At 40.6% G+C, this 23,983-nt stretch overlaps 1 protein-coding gene across 2 annotated transcripts in view; it reads right to left on the reverse strand.

Annotated features, from left to right (window-relative positions):
- The window catches only part of RELN (reelin), a 293,678-nt gene that overhangs the window by 250,410 nt on the left and 19,285 nt on the right, over nucleotides 1-23,983 (reverse strand). The window contains exon 1 of one of the 2 annotated variants that reach the window (XM_074574188.1): nucleotides 18,200-18,274. The exons of the other annotated variant lie outside the window; for it this stretch is intronic. Within the exon in view, the coding sequence (XP_074430289.1) occupies nucleotides 18,200-18,209 (10 nt within the window). The 5' untranslated portion in view covers nucleotides 18,210-18,274. Of the gene's footprint in view, nucleotides 1-18,199; nucleotides 18,275-23,983 lie in introns of those variants that run through there. 2 annotated transcript variants of the gene reach the window in all.

Genomic DNA, 23,983 nt, shown 5'->3' on the forward strand with positions numbered 1-23,983 from the left:
AAGTAGAAGCGAGAAAGTGATGAAAAGGAGGAGACGGGATCTGTCGCTGTGGCCTGGGAACCCTGGAGATTTTCGGTATGAGGGACTCACACAGTGACCAGGGGTAGAGAGCAGATGCAAAACCACCTGTAAAAACCCAAGAGCGAAGCATGGGTCAGGCTCACACGCTGGTCGACAGCCACATGGCAGCTGGCTATGCAGCTCTTACTCCACCTTCTGAATCAAGTGAACAGTGTTTGCATGATGGATATGAAACCATCCTGCCCATGAATCCCGTGGATAGAAATACATAGTTTAGGTGGATAACTTCACTTTACTTTGTAAAAGCCTAGGAAATGGCTCCATGAAAAAAATCATATCAGAGCTGGGAAGTAGCTCTCTGGTGCCCCTTTGCCCTACCTTTCTCTCTGTACAACGGTTGTGTTCATAAACAACTGTATTTCTGAGACTCATGAAGCCCCCAGTTCAATTTTCCACCAAAAAATAATGTGGAAAGTTGCTGACTGCAACTCCCGGCGTGCTCGGCACATACACGCTGCTGTGCTTGCCTCGAGCCGCTCCAGAGACCGGCTAAGTGAGCACACGGGCTGGCCTCATCCTGCCAACGACAGGCACCTCTGGAGAGCTTTGGGGTGTTACTTCTTTGGGAATGGAGGGGATGCGGCAGCCTCTCTCCAGAGACACCTCACACCTGCGAGAGCCCTGGAGTTGGTGCCTCCTGTGGGACTGGGAACAGCGGTCCCTCTGGCGATGCTGGGAGCTGACATGCCTCCAGGAGGAAGCAGGTCAGGAAGAAAGAGGCTGGGAAAGATGATGGTGAAATTATACCACAGGAGGAAGTAGCAGCATAACAGGGAAGACAAAGTGTTTTGAACTGTAGTTATATTCAGATATTTCTAAGAAACTCATGCTATTCTTATGAACATCATTTTCACCATTTTCAGTGTTATATGCTACACATACCATATAGTATTGTAGAAATCTACTAATCTGTGCAAGTAATTGCATAAAATTTGCCTTACATTCCCTTGAGGGACTGATTTACTCTCTGAAAAGAACAGCTGCATCTTGACCAATACTCAAAAATACTCGAAGTACAGTCAGTGCACCTAAACTGTAAAGGCAGAAAAACTGCCAGGTGGAGGAAGGGGATCATTGACAGGTTACCAGATTTGGCTGCTCTTTAGCATCACTGAAGTGTCACTAAGAGGGCTAATATATACAAAAATTCCACAGAATTTGCAGCTGCTGTTGATGACAGTCACGGAGTTAAAAAACTTTAAGAGAAGGAAAAGGACTAGATCTAGACCTACAGATATGACACATGAAACAGCATGAGTGGAGATTTAACAGAGTTCAAGAAAGAATTAATAAAGACAAACATCTTTGAAGCCTCATATACTGTTTATGTGAGTCAAGACACATAGCCGCAGTGTAAAACTGCGCTTTTGTATACCATGAAGAAAACAGGAAATAATTTTGGTATGTGGAATGGGATCACCACAGACAGTGGACTTCCCAAAATGAGACTTCCTTGCATCAAAGCAAGGACAGGAATTTTTTTAAAGGTTCTTCCCAAGGTCAAAGACAGTTCCTTATAATTCTGTAATATTGCATCATTGTACACCTGAGCTATGGCTGGAAACCTTCCTTTTAGGAAATAAATTACTTATAGTGAAGTAATTTTTTTTTTTTTGCTGGGCTCCTCAAAAGATATATCAGCCTCTAAGTAATGCAGGTCAGGTGTGCAATGACACTGTTCAGAGGCCCCTGTCCCTTCACAGTGCCAGGGCTTTCACAGGAATCTGCAAAAATAAATGGAGACTAACATCAAATACAGCAAAGACTGGCAACGTCACGCTACATTCAGAGCCAAGCAGAGCTTAACACTCCCTAAAACAGCCAGCAGCGGGAATGCCATCCGAGGGCAGCGTACTTGGGACCACTCGAGCTCACATGCTTGCATGCAAACCCTGACTTCCCTTGCACAGCTCAGAAGATCAGGAAGAAGAGCTGGCTCCTGAACAAACTGGAGGATTCACCAATAAATAAATGTATTTGTAAACTATTGGTGGAGTATGCGTTGTTACAAGAACCCAGAAACCGTATACTCTTAACTGAGCTGAGAATCTTATTAGCAAAAAAGACAGAATTCAAAAAAAAAGAGTGGTGACATATATGCTGACATCAAACTAACTTTTACTGCTCACAGAAACACTTTATTTTCAAAAGAAACCAAAATCCAGGAATTCATAATTATGCAGTGATTTCAAATACAAAAGCCAGACAGATACCCAAGAACAGTGTGAGTCACAGGTCTACACCTCATCCAGCAAAAACAAAAGCAGAAAACCCACAGGATTCTTACTCACTGGTTTTAATTTTCCCCAGGTAGGTGGGAGAAAAGAAAAAAGACAGACATTTCAGCATGGTTAAATAGACAGACATGGGCGAGGGACAGCACTCTCAACAACGGAAAGCATTCTCCCTTAAGTAATGGTTTTCTAAAGCCCACACCAAAGCACTAAACTCACAACAGCACATCAGTGAGCTTTTCTTGAATGTGGAGTGATGGCATCCTTAACCTGTGCTGCCTTCCCCAGTAACTCCAGTTACCAATAGCTCCTGGGAGGAGGGGGGTAGAAACGCACAAGTTTTGAACCTTGCTCTAGACAGCTCAAAATCAGATCTGGTATTGCTTTGCCTTACGGTACTAGTTTCAGTGGTTTTGCCCCATGCTCCATCAAATCTCTTTGTCTCCATAGCTTTTCAATTCCTTTCCTAAATTGGTAATGAGCAACAGAGATCTGAAAATAGATTGCAGATGTGTGGCAAGATGTCAGTAATGTGATACACAGAGACATCATTTGTCATTGATGCGAAGAGTAGCCTATCAGTCTTGTAAAAGAACTATTTGCAGAGACACTACTTATAACATCGTTTTGAAAGTTCATAACGAGACAGTGATAGTGACATCAGCAGCAACATAACCAGTGTTTATTCTTATATTCCTAAACTACAGAGGATTGGTCACGTTTTTCATAAGGTCTGAGAAGCTTCAGAGCCGGCGTCTCAGTAGAAGCGAAGAGTCCAATGGTTAGACTCGTGAACAGACTCAGGCACCTAGAACAGGTGCATGATTCCAATATCAGACCCAAGAGCGTGACTTCTCAAGCATCAAAATCCCTAACTTAAATATGTTTCTGACCATACCCAAAGCCACTGGAAGCTTGGCCATGCTGAGCAGCGAGGTGCTTTGTTCCAGCTGGCATCACCAAACACGCTGGCACAGCCCAGAGATCTGACAGAGGAGGGATAAGCCATAGCAGCCTGCTGCCTAACCAACAGATGGGTAATTAAAGCTCTCACCTAAGTAAGAGGATTCAAACCTGAATTTCCCAAGCAAATATCTTAAAATATTTTAAACCCCAGTGTCTGCGTGGCCCAGCCACTGTCCCTCAGCTGCAGGCACGGTATTTCATATGGGAAAAGCGAGTACCAGCTGGCACAGAGAGAGGCTTGTTCTCTATTCCCACAGTTGGGGTAGCCGCCTTGGAAGGAGGAGATGGAGGTTTCAGTCAGTGGTCCAGTGAATATGTGCTACTGCTATATAAAGCTCCTGAGAACATCACATCTATTTATGTCACCCTATTTAGCCTGTAAATCTCACCCTAACGCTGATGTCTAAAACAGGCCAGATGAATCACACTCAAGAAATGCCCGATTCTCCCCACCAACTATAAAGGAAGCCTAGACTGTAAAGCTCAGCTGTAGATGTCAACACTGACGATGGCCAAACTGAGATGAATCCCACCAAAAGCCAGAGTAACTTAATTATCCAGACTCTATTTAGACGTCCAACCATTACCCACATCAGAGGGAGAAGAGCAGGCATCAAGCATCCCAGCACCCAGAGCTCACCCGAGGACATTGGAGACAATGACTATCTTTATACTCTTTCTCGTGCTATGCCAAATATATCATTAATGCTTAGCAACTTAGCGAGCAGTGTTGTAGCACCAAGAAGCTCCAAAGGATATCAGCAAACGTCTGTTACTCCTTTTGATAACTCACAGAGCCCTGAACAGCGGTAATGAAGTTTAAGCAGTAAAAACAATCTGGAAATGAAACAAAATCCGTTTCACAAAAACACAGATCAGCTATGTCTCTAAAAATGGTGTCTAGCAGAAGCCACCAACAGTCAAAATTCAACCACTGAATTATATTGCATACAATAGCCAAAACAAGAACGATTGTCTAAATACTATTGCCTATAATGATTAATGAGGCTGGTCACTCATTGTTTCAGTTTATGAAACACAAACCCAATCATGTTATTTGTTAAAATGCATCTCTGAGCAACAAAATATTGTTAATATGAGAGTTAGTAGCATAATATAACTTTACAACGTATACTTTAACAGTTATGTAAATGATGGTTAGACTTAAATAATTGTGAAATATATTTTGCCAGTCTTAATGTATTTTTTTCTCTTATCCAAAGCCCCAGGAGCAGACGGGAAGAGTATCCGGGTCATTCCTAGACCTCAACACCTACAAAGGGTATGAAGCAAGCCTGGTCACTGCTCTGTGTTGGAACAGTCTTGTGTCCTTATTCAGCAACCACCAATCTCCTTATTAAGTTTCAAATTCAAATTTTGTCATGCTTTGATGAAATGCGCCAACATAAGGTTTTTCTTAAAAACAGATTAAACGTTATTGCGATTACCTTTTTATTACTCTAAGCCCAAGAATATTGGCCTCCGTTTTGAAGCCTAACCTTATTTTTCATGCCTTTCAAGTTTATGTGAGGTTGCCTGTTTGATACCCATACATGAAAATTTCATATTGTTGGCTGTGCTCTCAATAAATTATTTAAAGGCCTGAATATTACTGCAGCGTTCAGATTTTCAGAAGAGTTTGGTAAATCCCTTTATTCTGCTGTCCTCAAAAGACAAACAACTACTCAATACACAACTAACAATAGCATTAAAAAATAAAATGAAGGCTGGCTTGGAAGAGAGCAAGTATGATTATCTACTGGGAATTTATAACAACTCAGTAATATCTAAGCATTTGCAAGAACTTTTGTCTTAATTTTAGCTAAGGAAGCACACCAACTAAAAACAGGCTGTTGAACATGTCTACCTCAGGCTAAAAGAACACAAATCCTCTTATAGACACATGAATTATGATAAGAAAATATCACGAAGTGCACGAGTTTGAGTGATATTGGAGAGTAAGGAAGCATCTTCAAATCAAAATACGCATATGCAGTGTTCTTTCCCAACTACTCATCTGTAATATAAAATATAGCCCTAGATAAATATAAGACAATAGGTTTATCTTTTCCGAAACATCCTGAAAGAAATTCCCTACAGCTTATATCCTCCAATTATATTTTTCATAGATTTAAAAAAAAAAAAAATACAACAGGTCAGCTTCTTCCTTGCTTTAGAGCTTCTTTAATTTGCCCTAGAAACATACTGAAACCTTAAACACAGCGCTCTGAGGGCCTGCTTGTTACTCTCAAAGCACGTAAATAATGTTTATCCAAGTCCTAATGTACCAAAAAATTATGTTTGTGTGTTATAAAATCTAGTACCTATTTTTGCATACTAGTGCAAGCGTGACAGTGACTGCACAGTGACGCACACAACCCGTGTTGACCAGTTTCAAAAGCTTTCAACACTGGATTTATTTTTATTGTTTTTTTTTTTAATACCTTCTTGAGAGCAGAAATTCTGAATCGCAGAGCATCCTTAGCTCGTGTAAAGCACAAGATTTGGGACGCTAAAATTCACTTCAGCTGCCTAAAGAGGCACTCCAAGGAGAAGACAGGAAGGCACCAAGCAGAGCTCAGGCCAAGCAGCAAGCTCCTGCCCTTGTGGACTGGCAGGCAGGGGCCGGGGATGCTGTACATTATTGCAAACAGCACCACACGTGCATTTAGGCAGCAGAATTGTCCCCCTGAGCTCGTCAAGCCTAGTTGTGCCAAGACCAGCCAGCTGCAGATGCTTTGAGAGGAGCAGAAGAAACAGGGCACGCAGGGAAAGAGCCCCGCATCCCTCCACGTACGCTCCCATCTCTAGGTACACTGGGTTGTGGCATATAATAGTCAGCAATGAACCATTAAAGTGCCCATTTAAATAACTGTATTTGTTGTACTTTTACGGCTTCAGGTGGCAAGGAGCTCCATGATTTAATTATGCAATATGTGAAGATGTTTTCCCTTTATTTTTTAAGCTCTCTTTTCTGTAAATTCTTGCATTTTCAGTAACGGCAAAACGTTTTTGCTTTATCAACAGCATTCAACATTTATAGACGTCTTTCACATCTCTGTCAACCATCTCTTGGGAAGAATTGAGGAAACTTACTTTACTTTCCCGTTACACTGGGATATACACTGTTCCCTTGGATCATCTAGTTTTGCTATGAGTTTTCCAAGCAGCAGCATCCAGATCTGCCCATAACACCAAAATCTGGGCACATCACTGTATCATACACACAGTGGCAAAACAATACTGGCCATTTCACTCTTCACATCTTTCCTCCTAATTTCTAAAATTCAACTCTTTTTTTTTTTTTTTTAAACTCACATTTAGCATTGATATATTTTGAGATTCATTCCCAACATCCTGTCCCACATATTTTGCATTATTTTCCCTTGTCCTGTCCCGCTCACGCTCCCCCTCCTCCATTTTAACGGTAACACAGTTAGCCTTAAATTTGACTGCCTTGAGTGGCATGGCATATGATGCTGTTACCTTGCTATTAAGGCAATAATGATCACTTTGACCACTCTTAACTTCAGGCATCAAGCCATGACAATGGCCCTTCTTCCTCATCAGCCTCAGACCTCCCTCCTCCCAGTGGATTCCTTGGGTGATGCTGTTCAGGCTAAAGCCGGCATACTCTTACAGTTTAGATTGTGAACAAGAGTCAGCAATAAAGTTTCTGACTCCATTTATCTTTAATAAATTTTATATATATTATCTTTAATATATTTTTTATATCTATATCTTTAATATATTTGTGCTTATCTTCCTTAAACCAGAGCTTAACAGGATTGCTTAATGGACTGCCGTCCTGAGAATCCTTAAATAACCTTCAGTCTAAATACATTGGTCGTCCAATAGAGCAGCTGTGCATTGGACCCCCAGATTTATTTTTTTTATTTAATACCAGACTAAGGGATCCATCTGCCTGTACACGAGTGTGCAGAACATCATCCTTCTCACCCCAGCTGCTCATCTCGGAGTCCCTTCTACACAACGGATCTGCCCATTGGAATCAGCAGTGTCTGTGTTGCAGCACGTCCAGCCCCAAAGTAAATACCAAGTCAGGCTGCGAGAGCGCTGGCTATAGCTCCCTGGGGAGAAAAGGGCTGCAAGTGCACAAGAGTCAGGATTAGAAGGGCAAAAGTAAAGAAAACAAGTATGGAAAAGTAAAGATTGAAACACACTGAGAGCTGCCGAGAACCATGAGCAGAAGGAGGAGGACCAAAATACACAATGCTGGTTATTATAGGAACAGGACACCAGAGTTTAAAAGTGTGATTTATATTTGTATGTGTGATTCATACAACAAAATAATTCTGCTTAAGCACAGTCCCTCATTTAGCTGGTGCAGAATGCTATAAAAAAAAACCTAGATGACCCCCATCTATAAACTGGAACAGATCAACAAAGTAGCCTAGAGATTGATTGACATTTTAAGTTAAAGTAGACAGGATGGAGTAAATAAGAAGTCATACGGGAAAAATACAGCAGGGTTTATACTAAATATAAGGCAGTATTTATACTTAAATCTAGCATACGAACGATGACTGGACTGTAACAAGTTTTATACAATCCTTTGACCATACATGGCATATTAATATTGTAAGGTCTAATCAATGAAAAAGACTTATATCTGAAGGTTCGTATCAGAATAACATGGAAAAGAATTTGAAAAAAATAAGAACAAACATCCACTAGTCCCTTGACATTTAAAAACACACTTAATGGAAACTGAGTCAAAGCAATGAAAATGATATGCTTAAAAAATAAAATTCCTAAAATAAGAGCAATATTAAAGCTCAGCAGCATCTGTTTGTCTTATCTTTATGGATACGTGGCTAAATAGGTCACAGGCAGAGCTGGTCACAGTAATAAAATACATATGTTTATCCTGTACAGTGTAATTCCTTATGGTGTGATTTGTAAAGGCTGGGCATGCCAAGTAATTGATGGCTACCTCCCTAAGGGTATGACTGTAGCTACATCATTTTATGGCGAATGGGTTATTCTTTGTGTTCGGTTTGTTATAATGGTCAGCTACCGAGCAAGAAAGAGCGAGGACTGTGGCAGGTTGTGATTAGGAAACGTATGGCTGGGCTGAGGGAAAGTCCATACAGTGCCTTCCCTCTGTTTTGCTTGGGCAAAGGGTCCTGTTCCTAGACACTTCTGAACAGATGCTTTACCACCTTTAAATGCTCACAAAAAATCTGAGCCCAACAATCTGATAAAGCAACGAGCCATGCGCACACAGAAAAAATAACAATGACTTTTGTTGGATGAACTTGTCGTTATTGTTTAGTGCTTGTTAAATACTTTATATAAGCAGCTAATTCCCTAATGGTCATTTTCTGCTCTTAAATAAATAAATAAATAAATAAGGAATAGGATGGTTCTTATCCCTGGTGTGCACAACTATCCCAGATAACACCAGTACAAGTTCCCCAAGCAACTAACAGACTTCTAACAAATCAGTTCATATCCTCTTTCCGTGCTGAAATTCTTTCTGTTCTGCACATCCCAGTGAAAGAGATAAGTATTCACAGCCATGTCCCTGCTATGACTCATATCTTGTTATACAGAAACAACAGGCACTTGGCTCTCTGGAAAAAAAATAAAATCCCACAGCCACCTGCCTTGGTTTGCTGCAAGCCTACGGCTCCCTGGGTTGCGCGCTGTTGTGTCACGGAGGTCTTCACATCCCAGAGGAGACAATTACTAAGAAGTACCTCCAGGATCAGTCATGTTCTGCATGTTATTATAGGAGAGTGGCAAGGGCTAAAATGGTAAATATGCTAACCCTAATGTTTCGACGTAGCCTTGACAGTTTTCATGCAAGGAGTCAGTAGACCAGCTTCATGTCATAGTGACAGTGCTCAGAGCAGATACACCTTAGGCAGAGACAGGAGTCAGTTGGGTGGAACGGAGCTACAGCATACATCACGTTTAAAGGCTTTGCTGTTGGGAGCATGAAACTTGTACTCTTTGGCAGTAGAGGGTTTGAAGAGGACTGTGACAAACGTGGCAAATGGGTGGGATATCATGTGGCATCTTCTGTTACTATATTGACAAACGCTTATTTGAGATCAAAAACTTCCATTCTTTCATGTCATTTTGAAAAGGCTCAAAAAGCACAGTTACACCATGGGAAAGTCAGCTACCTGGCAAACTAAGATGTATGACTACCACAGACGCCCTCCTAGAGAAGAAGCGGTTAGTAACAGGAAGAACTAAATTAATTGCCATAACAACTTGTACTGGTTTCCTCAACAAGAAGCCAAGCAAGCCAAGAGTCATGATAACTAGCTGATCTGTACCAGAAAAAAAAAAAAAAACATGAAGAAGCTTTTATCTTCCTAGCCTTTCTTCTTCAGTTTGTCAATGAAAATTTTAAGAGTAAAACCAAGAAAGCAAACTCCATCACCACCTCCCCCCCCCCAAAAAAAAAAAAAAAGTGGCAAAGCTAATCAAGGGTGTTTGATGCAAACATCAGTGATACGACAAATGCAACATTGGGAACACAGTCAAATCCATAGACCCTAATTGGCCATTCTGTCTCCTGTTCTGTGGCATCTCTTTGTATCACTGAATAAACTGGGTATTCAAATAAGCTCCCAGGGACACCAGCCACCCACAATAAGATAGGCCATTAATGCAAGCTGGTCCACATCTTACCTAAATCTTGAAGTTTTTCTTCCAACTCCCTGCTCCAGTGCAAAAACAAAGGCAGGCGTTTCCATCAGCTTCTCCCCAGGGATTACTAACATCAAGGTAGAAGTGTCACCAGCATCCTGTGACAGGTCTAAACCCCAACGACCCTTCCGACAGAATAACTAGTAGGAGAAAATACTCCACTGTGTTACCACCAGCAGATACCCATACTTGGAAGCAAGTTCCAAGTCACTGATGAGAAGAAACCTGTGCCTGAACGTGGAAAAGGAACGTCTATCATTCTGCCCAGTCCTGACTCACCAAGCAAGGTCACTGTGAATCTGTACTACCTTGAGTAAAAATCAGAGAAATTTTCTACTTCGGTGAAGACTCTACTTTGGGTTTACTGCAGATGTTCGAAGTGGGACTCCTTGAGAAGTCACACATTTCGAGAAAAAGTGGCAGAAGTCTTTGGTTCATCTTCAATGTCTCCCTCTAATTCAATAATTAAAGCACAGAAGAATGGCCAGACACCATTAAAAGTATTCATGCCACTTCATACATCATAAAGATCTATCTATAAAGGAATTAGGTATAGATAAATATAAGTAGCATACATCCGGGAAATTATATATTCAATACTTTCTTCCACTTCTGTCTTTGAAATTCTGTGGTTGATTCAAGGAATGACTCTGTCTAATTCTCCCAGTGTTACACACGGAAGAGCGAGTAAGGAGAATCAGATAAGCAGTGGTTGATACAGAAAGATATATCTGGATATGAGCATGGTCTATGCATCAGTTGGGGTGCACTCTACTTGCAAAATATGTAATAGATAGAAATCAACAAGAGCACACTGAAATACGTTTAAGAAAAACAAAAACCAATCAAACAAAAAAAAAAAACCCACACAAAAAACCCCACCAAAACCCAAAAGAACAAAAGGTGTTCTAGGAATCCACTTCCGTATATCTTCTACCACATTAGCTCAGAGGTAAATGCACATTCTCCTACCCAAAATCCTAAGAAACCTGGAGTTGGTACTTTTGCTAAATAAGGCTGTTCCATAAATATTAGCAATAATTAGTGCAGTGGCAACATTATTTGAACATTTATTGGTATCTCAAATATGAGAAGGTGAAACAATGGAGGGATTTTAGAAGACTGAAAGGCTTAAAAATTCATAAGTGATAAAACATTCTTACTATATTTTTCAATTAAAATTAAATACTTGGATCTTCCCAAGTATCATTTCAGCTTAGAATTGAGTATTTCAGTTCATTTTGTTGAACTGAAACAAAAAAAGAGGTTTATTTTGTTATTCACATCAATATCTAAATGTCCTCTCCAAACACTTTGTGCTGGGTGCTCCCTTCACCCAGGGGAGGCACTTCGTTGTGCTTCAAATCTGACTGTCTAGTCAGGGTGTCCAACCTTCTGACAGAGTAAGGGCAGTAAGAGCCTGACCACAGACTTTGTGATACTACATGCCAGAACAAGAAAATGCAATTCAATCTTGAGGTGACAAAACCCAAAATATATTAAATGAATTTGAAAAAAAAAAAAAAAAATGCAAAAAAAGTTATTTTACTTGAGTCAAACTCCCCTTTTCAAAAATTTTGTTTTCAAAGTTTAAAAAAGCATCAAGAAAAATGGAGGATTTTTTTTTTTTTCAAGGAAAGTTTTCATTCTGAAAAAGCTGCATTTTCTATTATAAATCATTCCTGCTGGAATTGTTTTTATTCCATTTCCTAGAGGGCAAAGGTACACTTTGCCTCTACCGACTGTATTGTAATGCCTCCTTATGAATTTTCTTTTTTCCTCTTTTAGATCTGACATATTTTTCCTTATTGCCAACACTGAAATAAACATGACTAAACACAGTTTTCCTGTGAGCTCACATGCAGAAGTAGCTTGGGCAATGCATTCATTTTGCTGTTTATATTATCCTGTTGAAAACAGGGAGAACTTGGCACTTTCTCAGTCCCAAAGAATAAAGTCAAAGTGAAACCGAGCCGTCATTAGGCAATGTCTCTGAGCAGACTAGCATAGAGCAGAAGGACTTGTCTCAGAGTTCAAGATGCAATCTCCCTCCAAAATCCCTGGCAAAAAGTCATATTATGAGATTTACACTTTTTTTTTTTTTTTAGACTTCCACTTTCTCACCCAAGGACAACTTCCAAGGACTGGAATCACATCCCTCACCCTTGTAACAAGATGGAGGGCATGCAACCTCCTTCACATTCCCACAGTTCTTCAAGGGCAAGGAAAAACACGTGCTACAGAGACAGGTAACATCTAACTACCTCAGAGAGCTAGACAGCAAAAATCCCGCAGATTTAACTCAAGCAGGCATTCTTGGAACCAGCATTTATGGATGCGCACCAGTGTACCAACCTGTAGCAATCCTGTGCTCATTCTCTTCTCCCTTAAGCTTCAAGTTTGCTTTTTGCAGCAACCAGAATTATGCATCGTGCTGCAGAGAAGCATTCTTCAAAAGGGAAAAACACTGCATCAAAGCAAGGTTTCTACCTTGGACTGCAGCAGATTGCTTGGCTAGCCTGTGATTATACTCCAGGCGTTCTCAGGCAGCTGGGCCTCATTACAGGCAGCGGAGCTTTAGCCATTAACTTCAGAGAGACAAGGATAAAGCACTAAATGCAATGAAGATAATTTAAAGCCTGTTAAGCAAGAAAATGAAACGGTATAGAGCATTGCTAACGCTGTATGCTAAGCGTGCTTCCTGTTGAGTGCTGGAAGACCATATACGCTTTGGGACAGATGCTCCTACAGGGCTTTTGTTTTCCTCCCAGACCAGTGGGGCACTGCCCTGGTGGGGGCCTTGCCATGCTACAGCAGAATGAACAGCTAAAAGATGAGGTCCCTCCCTCCTTTCTTGTTGTACCAGTCCCAGTGGAGGAAATATTTCCAGGCAGAGCATTATTGCAGAAAGAAGCTTTTGGGGGAAGAGAAACGTGTGGTCAAGAGTTTGCCTGTACAGCATTTGCTGATTTGTTTGTTGAGAGTTTTAACAGCACAGACGTCGTAAATTGGAAGATGAACTTTATGGGTGTTTGGGGGTCAAACCAGGCTTAGAGCTAAGTTTCTAATAGATCCTCCTGTATAGATCTTTACCTTCGTACACCACAGGTAAACACATGAGGCTGTCTGAGATGCTGTGCTAGAGAAGAGAGGTGTCAGCAAAGGCACACGTAGATGGACAACACAGAGCGCTGCCAACATGGGACGAAGCAAGGGGAAACAGTTAACAGCTCTGGGCCCTTGCAGGCCAGGAAGGACAAAGACCCCCAAACCCAGAACCAGCGAGGGGCATCATCTTCTCCACATCCTCCTGATGGTTCCTGATGCAATTTGTCTTCCCAAAGAACAAACCAGCAAGGCAGACACTTCAATGGAAACTTCGACACAAAACAATTTACAGCTTTGTAAAGCTAAACCCACCTTGAGTGATGTCACTTTCAGCCCTACCAGCCAGCAGCGTTGCACTCAGGGTGCATTTCTCAGGTCTCTGAATGTGGTAAAGTTGTTTTGTTTAGGATCTCATGTGAATTTTGTGGAGCACAGGAAGGTAGCTTTTCTAATCTACTAAAACCCATAGGCATAACCAGACTCAGCAAAGAGCATCTTTTTTAGGAAGTTTTGAACTTTTTCAAGGTCTTAAAAAGGAAACTCTTTCTCCACCATCATTCATTCACTTTGCTCACCACTACAGGGTTGGTTTTTTTTTAATCCCTTTGGGGTTTAGCAGCCACATGCCAACGTGCCTGCCAGGTCTATCCCACCTCCCCCAGAGGTACTAAGGCTTTTTAGTGTACTTTTGTTGAAGGCACTTCAGCTTTTTAGTATAATTTGTTCATTGTGAGATAACACAGCTCACTCTAAGCCGATCCAAGTTTAACCTCAGCCTAAGTCCAGGACTCGCTCAGTAACAATCGTCCCCCCAAATACTTCTACAATTCTAAGAAAATGCATAAGTGTTGCAAAGATAAAATTCCAGCTTTCAGCCTACTGAGTTTGTGAAAACTTTAACTGAACCACATTTTTGTGAAAGGTACACTTAAAAAGAACTTTTGACAGCTGCTTTCAGTTAGACTTTAGGTGATCAATTTTGAAGTAGGTTTTATGAAAGAATGAACAATAACAGCGGAAGGTCCAGGCATTAATATTAACCTGTAATAAGGGGAACGATGTTTAAACCATTCCTAGAAATAAGAGATGAGTACCTGGTCCTACAGTGCTGGAAGAAGCACATAGCTTAAATTATATCCAATCAGGCAAAATACAGATATTAATCATTTATGAGCCGCTCTGATATATTCTGAATTAATCAGTTCTGCACATTTAAAAGTTTTAATATTTAATGCTACTACCTCAACAGTCCTGCAGAAATATTAAACTTCGGTACAGTCCCTTAAAAGGAATAGCAAGAGATTTTACTGCACGTAACATCTGAATTGTGGCTGTAGGTTTTGTGGCAGGCTGTGTTTTGTGGAGAACCATGATTATAATGTATTGAACTACAACTGAAATTCTCAACATTTTCCCCACAGATGAAACAGGAATAAGGACAGTAATAACGAAAATAACAATTATTAAGCCAGGGGTAAGTACATGTGCAATCTGATTAAGTCTCCTAGGCATAATGGATTACTCATGAAGGCTTACTAACATCATACGTTCGTGAAATCTCTCAGATGAGCGTAAATGGCATGCTAAAGGCATTTTAGATATTGTGGCGTATTAGTGTTAGTGTGTTAGTATAGTAAATCTTCTCCAAAACACCAGCTGTGGTAAGCAAAAAATATAGATATAGATATTTATGTGTCCACAAATTCGCTCACTGGAAAAAGCAAACACTCTGAAATTTGTCTTTCCTGCTGCCAATAATGGTAATTTTAAACACAATATACAAGAACTGTTACAGTCATTTATGAGTAGCTTTAAAGTATAGCATTTAAAAACATATTAAAGTTGAAAATGAAGACTTGGAGACCTTCTTTAAAAGAGACTGAGTCATATATGATGCCAATTCCATTACTACAATGCTCACTTTGATTATAAACATATTTCTGAAATTTTCTGCTTTATTACTTCTGAATAAAGTAAAAATTCCTTGGAAAATTCCTAGATAAAACACTGCAAAAAACCAACACTACAAAACCATTGAAGTTTGGTGGAAATTGTAAGCAGACAACAAACAGTGTAAAGCCTTTGCTATGAACACATGCTCACTTTCAAATCGCTTAGACTGACACTTTGGAGTTCAGATTCTGCAATACCTGAGCTCCTGCCCACCACTTTGCCCCTGGTCAGTCAGCATAAATTCAATATATAGCTGTCATTCTACATGGTTTTGCCTGAATTTTCCTTATAGACCACAAGACTGAAATTATCATACTATAAACCCAATGCTACTGGTAAGTTCAAAGAGAACCGTAGCTTTCAGGAGCACCCTATCATTGAAACTATAACACATAAAAATCAGTATATGTAGGTCATTAGCCAAAACACAGCCTGCCCCCTTATCAGCTATTCTTAAAAACAACAAACTCAATAAAACCTCCCCCCAAAACAACCAAAAACCAACATCAAGAAGAGATCTCAAACTTTTTTTCTCCATTTATTTTTGAGCAAAAACAAGCATCATTCTTTAACGTCATTCCCTTCTAGTAACCAAATCTGCCACAAACGCTCACCCATGGCAGATGAAACACAGAAGCTCCACTTCAGTCCCTGCACTGCTCTGTGCTCCTGCTACTCATACCCAGAGACCTCAAACAACCAAAACGTCCACACACACAAACCCCTGCCTCAGAGATTACCCTTTGCCAATTGCACAATATTGCTAGTAAGCAAACTAAGAAAAAATAGCAATAATTCTGCCCTCTAACGAGATGCTTGTAAGCAACAGCCAGGGCCCTTTACACAACCAGTTAAAGCAACAGTGGGTCCTTCACTCCCAGTGCTGGCCATCGTTGTCCAAGAGCAGGCATACACAGGTGAAACAGCGTTGCTGGCAGCTGCTTTGTGAAGAGTTGAGTTTCCATGAAAAACAGAGAGGAAAGGAACGAAAGAAGACGCAAGAACACAATCTGAACAACTGTGCTGAGCACAGCCATGAGACCAACACACTTATTCAGCTGATGGAAAGGCCCCGCGATGGCCAAAGTGACTCCCTCATGTTGCTCAAAGAAATCATTCAGAGACCATCTCACGTCCCCCTGCACTCAAGGAAACAAGACTTCATTAGAATAGGAGGAGGTTTATCAAAGAAAAAATGCGAGTTACCAATTTCTTTTTCTCCTGCAAGTGATTCACGTGGTCCCGAAAAGAGGTAGTCTCAGTGGGATCTACTTTCAATGGAGAGGTGTTACAACCATAGCATCAAAAACATACGAGTAATCGACAAGTCATGATGCTCACAGAGGGATACATGACATCAAAGTGACCAAGAGTTCAGAAAGAGTTTAAAAACAAACCAAAATGATGAACCAAAACTGTCATAAAAGAATTTCTAGAAACTCCTGATTTTTTTTCCCAGAGAAGTCAGGGAGTGCCTTGCAGATAGATGGGATTCTCATTGAAACAGCCACAGCAGACTAAGGGAAACCCATTTTCACATCAGAATGGTCAATTAATTAACTGATTAACAGCCTGACCTGACTGCACAGACTAAGTTTTTCCCAAAAACAGGAGGGTAGGAGAATTTGGACTAATGTGGAATATGCCGAAAAAGAGAAACTCTAACACAGAGCTGACGAGATGAGCAATCACTTTGAGAAGGAGATTAAAGAACTACAAGAAACAAGGACATCAGCCACCTGGACACCAAGTTGGATCAACCAAAAGATTTCTCTAACAGCAAATCCACCACATTTTCCTTCCCTGACTGCACATGTAGCTGTCCCAGAATGGAAAGCTTGGGGTATCCTATATAAATGACAGAATAATCTTTAGAGGGAAACCTGTGAGCTCAGACCAGCTTAAATCACTTCAAAATCATGTTTATTGTGTGTTAAAATAGTTTCCAGAACCCCTAGAAGTTCCTTGAATGACTTGGATAACAAAATAACCTTGGATATGAATTTCATTGTGTTTCTTAGGTATATCTTCCCCTGGACAATGATATTCGCATCCACATGTGGTACAATGCCCACATGCAAGTCCTGGAGAAGGCCACCAGCCTGAGTTGGGCAGACACAGTCCAGCGGTAGGAGAAGAGGAAAAGAAACAGGGATTCTGCATTACAGAGGGCTTGAAGAAACTTCTGTTCCTGGTGTATCAGAGGAAAAATATGGAGTCCAAACCAAAAATTATTATGGAATGACACTTGGTATCTGCACAGGTGAATTTGGACTTGCAGACCAGTATCAGAGAAAGGAAGTTTTCCAGTACGCAATATGGACTACGGGTGAAAGAACAGTGGATACTGTTTTGGACATCGCTAGTGTTTCAATAGACATAGGAAAAAAGCTGGAAAGTGAATCCTTAATTGGCTGCGTATGTTGCTGACAATTCTGGGAAGATAACTTGTCCCCTTGAAACGTGGGAAAACACAATTTGGTTGGAACTGATAGGAAACTGAGAAAAAGATTCAGACAGTTAAGTACACAATCTAATACACTGCTCAGATTTAAGGATGGCAAAAAGACCCAGCAAACGCTTATAAGACAATAAAAGCCAAATGTATTAAAAATGAAGCATGTTGAGATGTAGCTCCTCAAGATCCCTAAGCAACTGGCCATTGTGAGCAGTGGCCTTGTGCCTCCCCAGGCAGAAACACAAAGGCCCCAAGAGAAGGGCAAAGAGTGGTTAAACCCTTTTCAGAGGCCCAAGATCTCAGGGGAATTTCAGCTGCTAAAATTTCAGCACGTTTGAGAGCATCAGTACGTTTCCATCCATTTGCAAACTGTTACTGAAAAGCTACAGATAATAAAGATGGGAACCGTGGTTGTAAAGGTAAAACAGTGGATGTAGGAAATACCAGCGTGGGCAAGCTGTAAGGAGAAACAAGGGTCTCAGACCCTCTCACGCACTTGTCCCAGCCCAGTGGTTTTACATTTAAGCAAGAAGCAGCAGATAGTTCTTGTGAGCATTAGGATTCACTCTCCAAACCAACAATCGTAAATAAGAAATTATATTGCAATGGATCACGCCACACTGATTAGCTATAGAAAAGGAGAAATACAGAGAATCAGCTTTCTGTGAAGCACAGAGAGCTAAACAAAGATATTTTAAAGGCTCCTTACCTTTTAGCATGGGTAAAAAAACCTGGCTATTACAGCAGGTTCAGTGTGCTTTCCCCAGACTGACCTGAAGAATGGTAAACAGCCAGTGGAAGTAGATCCTAACAGCAAGGAAAGCACAGCTTTCACCAATTTGCATTGATGGATGATGCTTTACACCTGCTATGTGTGAGGGGTGACACAAGCGGCCCTTCTTGGCCAAAGTGCTGTATCTAGAGGATATGCTAAGGCAGAGATTGGCAGAAATTAAATTATGGGAGAATGGGAAGTGACTGATGTGTGCATAGGTAAGTCAAATATGGAAATAAATACCACATACGTAGCACAACAAAGACATACCTATGCCATTCTAGTGATTTATACGTAACTAAGTGTCTTGCTTACAAACCAAATTCCTTCAAACTTATCACAGATCTAATCATTAAAGGGAGGAAACCTGCAGGTCCCAACAGGCAGTCTGTGAGTTACATGCAGAACTGAGGTGAGAACAGCACAAGCCTAAACTACTGATTTGCATCCTGATTTTCTTTCAGCAAGGGAAAATCTTTTTCTAATCAACCAGCAATTACAAAATAGTCATGCATAAGTCTGCCAAACACCTGTGCATCGTTTTCATGAAAGCAAACTTTTTTTTGAAAAGGACTGATGAAAAAGGTGAGGTTGTTGGAAAGTTATAGGCAAACTCAAAGAGGTATTTGAAATGAAACTGCCTTCTAGCTAAAGCTGGAAGCATAGATCCTTCTGTGCTATAGGGGGTCAAGGAAATAATACCAGTAGCATAATTGTAAAGCATACTGGAAAGGCAGGTGCTGCAGTTCATTGTTATGCTAAAAAACTCCTAGCAATCTTCTATAGCAACTGCAGCTGTCTTTCTTTTACCAATGTATAATAATTACCCATCTGATTAGCAAATGTAACCACCTGCAGTTAACTGGTTTACCAGTTTAGCTACTTCTAAAGATGAAATGCCTCGAAAAATCAAAAAGTTAATGTGAAAACGAAAATGCACTTTAAAAGTGTCATACTGAAATAGTATTTCCAATGGCTGTGGAATTATTTGCACTTTGGTATAAGTGCTCAGAAAATGGTTTTCCAAAATGTGGAAAAGTGTCCTAAAAACGGCCTCAATAAATTTTAAAATACCAGGTAGCTCAATCAGTATTCTATGAAGGACAGTTACTATAAACCACATTTTTATTACTAAATATATCCATCACACTACAGGCACCCAGGCACCTCAGAGAACACATTTAAATATATACAGCCATTCTGTATGGCCAAGTTCTCATCCTCTCTTTCTCCCCCAGTCTCTCTCTCTCTCTCTGTCTTTTTTCCCCCCCAATGATCATAGTCTTGCTTCTTATATGAAAAAGCTGTTCCCCTTCAGTATAAAACTCTACTCAGCCACTTGCCCAGGGCCATTTGACAGCCGAATAAAATATTATTAGTTTTTTCATTAACATAAGTCATCATGGTAAAGGACAAGAAGGGTAGATTTTCTGAGCTGGCAAATTTTCATGGCAATATTTCTGATGGAATGACCTTGCTCTTCCATTTAGTCTCACCAGACAAATAAATATTTAGCAATAAATGCAAATTACATCAGTGTCCTCCTGTTAGATGCACAAGTAAAAGTTACACTTTGGGACACAAATTTTCATTAAGGTCTTTAGTGTCTCTCTTTATGTATTTATTGTCTTCAATGTAATTTGTAGAACATATGTTTTTCTTCTTCTTTTCTTGTCCCGCCTTAGCTTTCAATATGTCCCATCAGAACATATTCACATCTGAAATCCACTATTTTATTTACCTACCCTTGTAGCTTCCTTTTAAATCTGAACATGAGTTTTTTCCACAATTATTCTACTTCCTCGCATTTAAGAGAAGGCAGTCAAGCAAGGAACATTTCATATTGGGTAAGTTTCTTTTCCAGCAAAACAGCATAACAGAACCGCAAGTGTGTTTCCCCGACACTTCTCTCACTGACTGTTGATCCCACTAGAAGATTTTCACTAAATATGACAAAAAGGTAAACATCTGAAAAGTCCTGTGCTTCTGTAAATCCCCTGAAAAGCCAGTGACATGAGAAAGGTGCGCGGTCCCCTTCATTCCCCAGGGAGGGGAAGGTTGTCACAGCCACATTAGTAGACACCAGAGAACCCACGTGGCACAAGACGTTATGTGTGTTCCAACTGCAGGAAAAGCCTCGTTCACAGCTTACGCCTCATCAGATGAGGACTAATCCCAGCTCGAGACAAAAAGCCACAGGGAACCATGCTCATAAATTCCTCACAGTGAACTACCGGGAGATGGGAGCTGTTTGTGGGGGTGTTTCCAATTTTTCTTTCTCTTGGTAGTGGACAACCCTTTGCTTTATTCATTAGCTTCTTCACATAACCACTTAAGAACTTATCCTACACAGTTATGACTATCATACATTAAACTATCCAGGCAAAGATGGGCTATCCTTTAAAAGTAATAATAATACTGTGATTAGAAGCAGATAAAACTTGTTTTTGTTGTTGTTATTCACAAATAAAATTGTATTCTAATTTCTGGGGAAAACTCACAAATTTCTGCTGTGCCTTACAAATAATCTCCCCTCTCAAAAAGGATAAAATATCAAATTATGAAGGTACTATATGTAATTAAAAAAAAAACAAACCACAGCATCATTAGGAAGACTGGGATGGGAATAAAAGAAAGAGAAGCTGTGGGAACGCACCCTGTGTTGGAAGAGGGCACCTGGAGCAGGTTGGGCCCGTGCAGGTCTCAGCTGTACATTCAGGCTTCTCTAGACCAGAGGTTTTATTCCGATACAAAAGTAAGTCATCATCTGACTTTCATCCCATCATATGACAGTAGCATTTAAGGAAAGTCTAGGAGAAATTCACATAACATTAATCTGCTTTTCTCCTCCCTCAGATGGAAGGAAGAACTGCAAGCTGCAGTGGAGCTTTCTGAGAAGAAAACTCCAAAAAAGAGCTTTTATTCCTGTAAACAGAAGGTTCCTGCCGATATATGGATATAAAGAAAACAAAACAAAACTCGCTGGAGATTCCCAAAGTTGCAGCTCCTGCAGTATCAGACATTGCCCACATTCACCCACCAGCAGGAGGGCAGGATCCCCTAGAAGTCTTCTGTGTGAATTAAATCCCTTTTCCTCAGCCCACAATCCAAGGAAGAAGAGGAAGCCCCCAGCACGATAGCAGAAGACTTGTGCCCCTTTTTTAAAACCTTGAGATTCTTTGTTGTTTCCTTTTTCGCTAAATTCTATGTCCCATCAAGTCCATATAAAACCTCCATCCTACCAGGCAGATTAGGAGGTGCCTTGCAGATTGCAATGCAGTTGGAAGAAAAGCATGAAGACCTACATCATGAAATAAAATTACTATTAATATAATTTCATTACTCTTTATATTCAGGTTCTGCTGCAGAAGGTACAATTCCTGTGTGCAGGAGCAAGCAATGTAGCGTGTCTTGCTGTGTTGAGTTTGTTTCAGTGTCCGTGGGTCTTGGCTTAATTTCTTCTGCCTTTAAATGGTGATATATCGCGCACCACGTTCGTTTTGCATTGCAGCAAAGTCTCTACAGACTTCAGCTGTAGTAGTTTTCTTTCATTTGACTTTGTAATGTTTCTAAGGCACCTGAATTTAAACATACTACACCTTTTTCTGTGATAAACTTGACATTGTAAAATAGACTCCACAGACTTGTAATAATGTAATAATAATAATAAAAATATGGTTATGAATTGGAAAATCTCATTGAGGTGAATGGAGAATTGTTGTCTTTACAGAAGACACTATGTCTTATGGAAGCTGAGGTTGCACTCAATAATCATTGTCAGACCAAAATACAATTGCAAGTTGAAACTGGTTTTCTGCAAGAAGAGAAGAGGTCAGTTACAAACACCTTCTCAGTGCACGCTGTATGCAAAGGCAGGAGAAATCAGGGACTACATTTTGTAAACCGTTCGCTAACTTCGGGGCTGTAAGTTTTTTGAATCTCCATCTAGGAATATCTAAAATCTGAACTTTGCAAAGATTTTGAGCACCAGGATTCCCATTAACTTCATCTGCACTCGTGTGTGCCGGAAACCTTTGCAGACATCGTCATCACACGCAACAGGCATTCCAAATCTGAGGCAGCGCGTGTCACCGTGCACTTCTAGACTGGGGTCTTGGAGATCGAGAGCAGGAACCGAGAAGGAAGCTGAATCACGGCTTTATGCCAGGTTAAAGCAGAAATGGGTAACTACATATGTAAGTGCTCACCACCAAGCTAAGCAAAGGAGCTCTCTGTCTCCAACGCAGCCGCCTCCATGGCTGGTCTGAGGGGCGCAGGGCTCCCCACTTGAGCCCTCCTGCTCACGGCTAATCTCTTTGTCGCCTTTTTATGTCCTTTCTCTAACACATCTTTTTTAACAATTGAAAAATGCCTTTGAAGTTTCTTGGGCGATAAATATAATCATGTGTATATTAATTTCAGCAATAGCGGATACATTTAAAGCAAGATTTTATCAATGCAAATTTGCCATTCAGAATGTATTCACAAATGTAAGGAAATGTACGTTTATGCCTTAAACATTAAACTGCCCAGGTACCATGGACAAATATATAGGCAATCATCCAGTAATGATTCACTGCAAAATACTGTAAAAAAAAAATTCTGGAACTTGTATGTTTTAGGTTCTGTGAATCTCTATTCACATGTAAACCTTATTGAGTCTGGTTGCTCCATTGAAATCCACAGGGTTACTTGTGTAAATCATTGTTGCAAAGTCAGGCTGGAAATCTGCTAAGAAACTGAAATTTTGCAAAGAATTAAGTTTTCAAGAGGGAAATTGGGATTTTATTATTTTTTTTTACTTGGGAATTTTGGAGGTTTCTTTAAAAGAAAGCAAGGAGTAGACAAGTAGATGCTCTAATGTCTGATCTTCTTGGCTCACTTTTCCAATTTGTCCTCTCGTTGAACCAACATAATCCACTTTTCCTACTTTCTCTTCCTGAGTGGACACCTTTCCTGCCTCCCAAGAAGAGGGATCCCGGGGGAGCCCCGAGCCCCTCGAGCCCAGCTGTATGCCAGGGTGGCACGGAAGCAGGCACAGCACACGAGCACCCCGTGCGTCCACACAAGCCTCCAGCATCAGCTACAACAGACGCAAATGTTTATTATAGAGCCGTCTGCTGACTGCTCACCCCGTTCACTACGAAACACCTTCCGAAGGCGTTTTTAAACACTTCTACAAAATCGTCATTTGAAATGTATCTCGTCTTTGCACTCATTGAGAATAAGTTGATGTGTCAGTCGGAGGCTGGCATCAACCATTTTTGGATGATTGGTTTCAAATCCTCTAATCAGCTTACCGTCCAAATAATTGAGCTGTGTGTTGGGGAAGGCCCTTTGAGGCGCGAGTGAAGACATCCTCCCTCCAGCCCAGGGGCAAAATTAGAGCTGTCATTTTCAGCCCCCCGCGTTGCCTGCACCTTCCTGCGACAGCCAGCCAGAAGCTGCTTCATTTGCCCAGGAGCATCCTGAGCCCCAACTCCCTACTGCATGTGTAGCCAAAAGAATCGCAGGGCACCTTTATTTTTCTAAGAAATATTGATGTGGTGTACATGTAGATTTGAAGCTAAGATTTAGACACATATTTTTCTTCCATTTTATCGAAAATTATAAACCTCACTAAGCTACTCTTACCAGCCACTCTACAAAAAAACAGCAGTCACACTGTGATCTTGATAGAGGAAGCCCAGCTCACAAATGATATACATAGTGAGGAAA

The sequence above is a fragment of the Larus michahellis genome, chromosome 1, assembly GCF_964199755.1.
Source record: "Larus michahellis chromosome 1, bLarMic1.1, whole genome shotgun sequence".
Lineage (NCBI taxonomy): Eukaryota > Metazoa > Chordata > Aves > Charadriiformes > Laridae > Larus > Larus michahellis.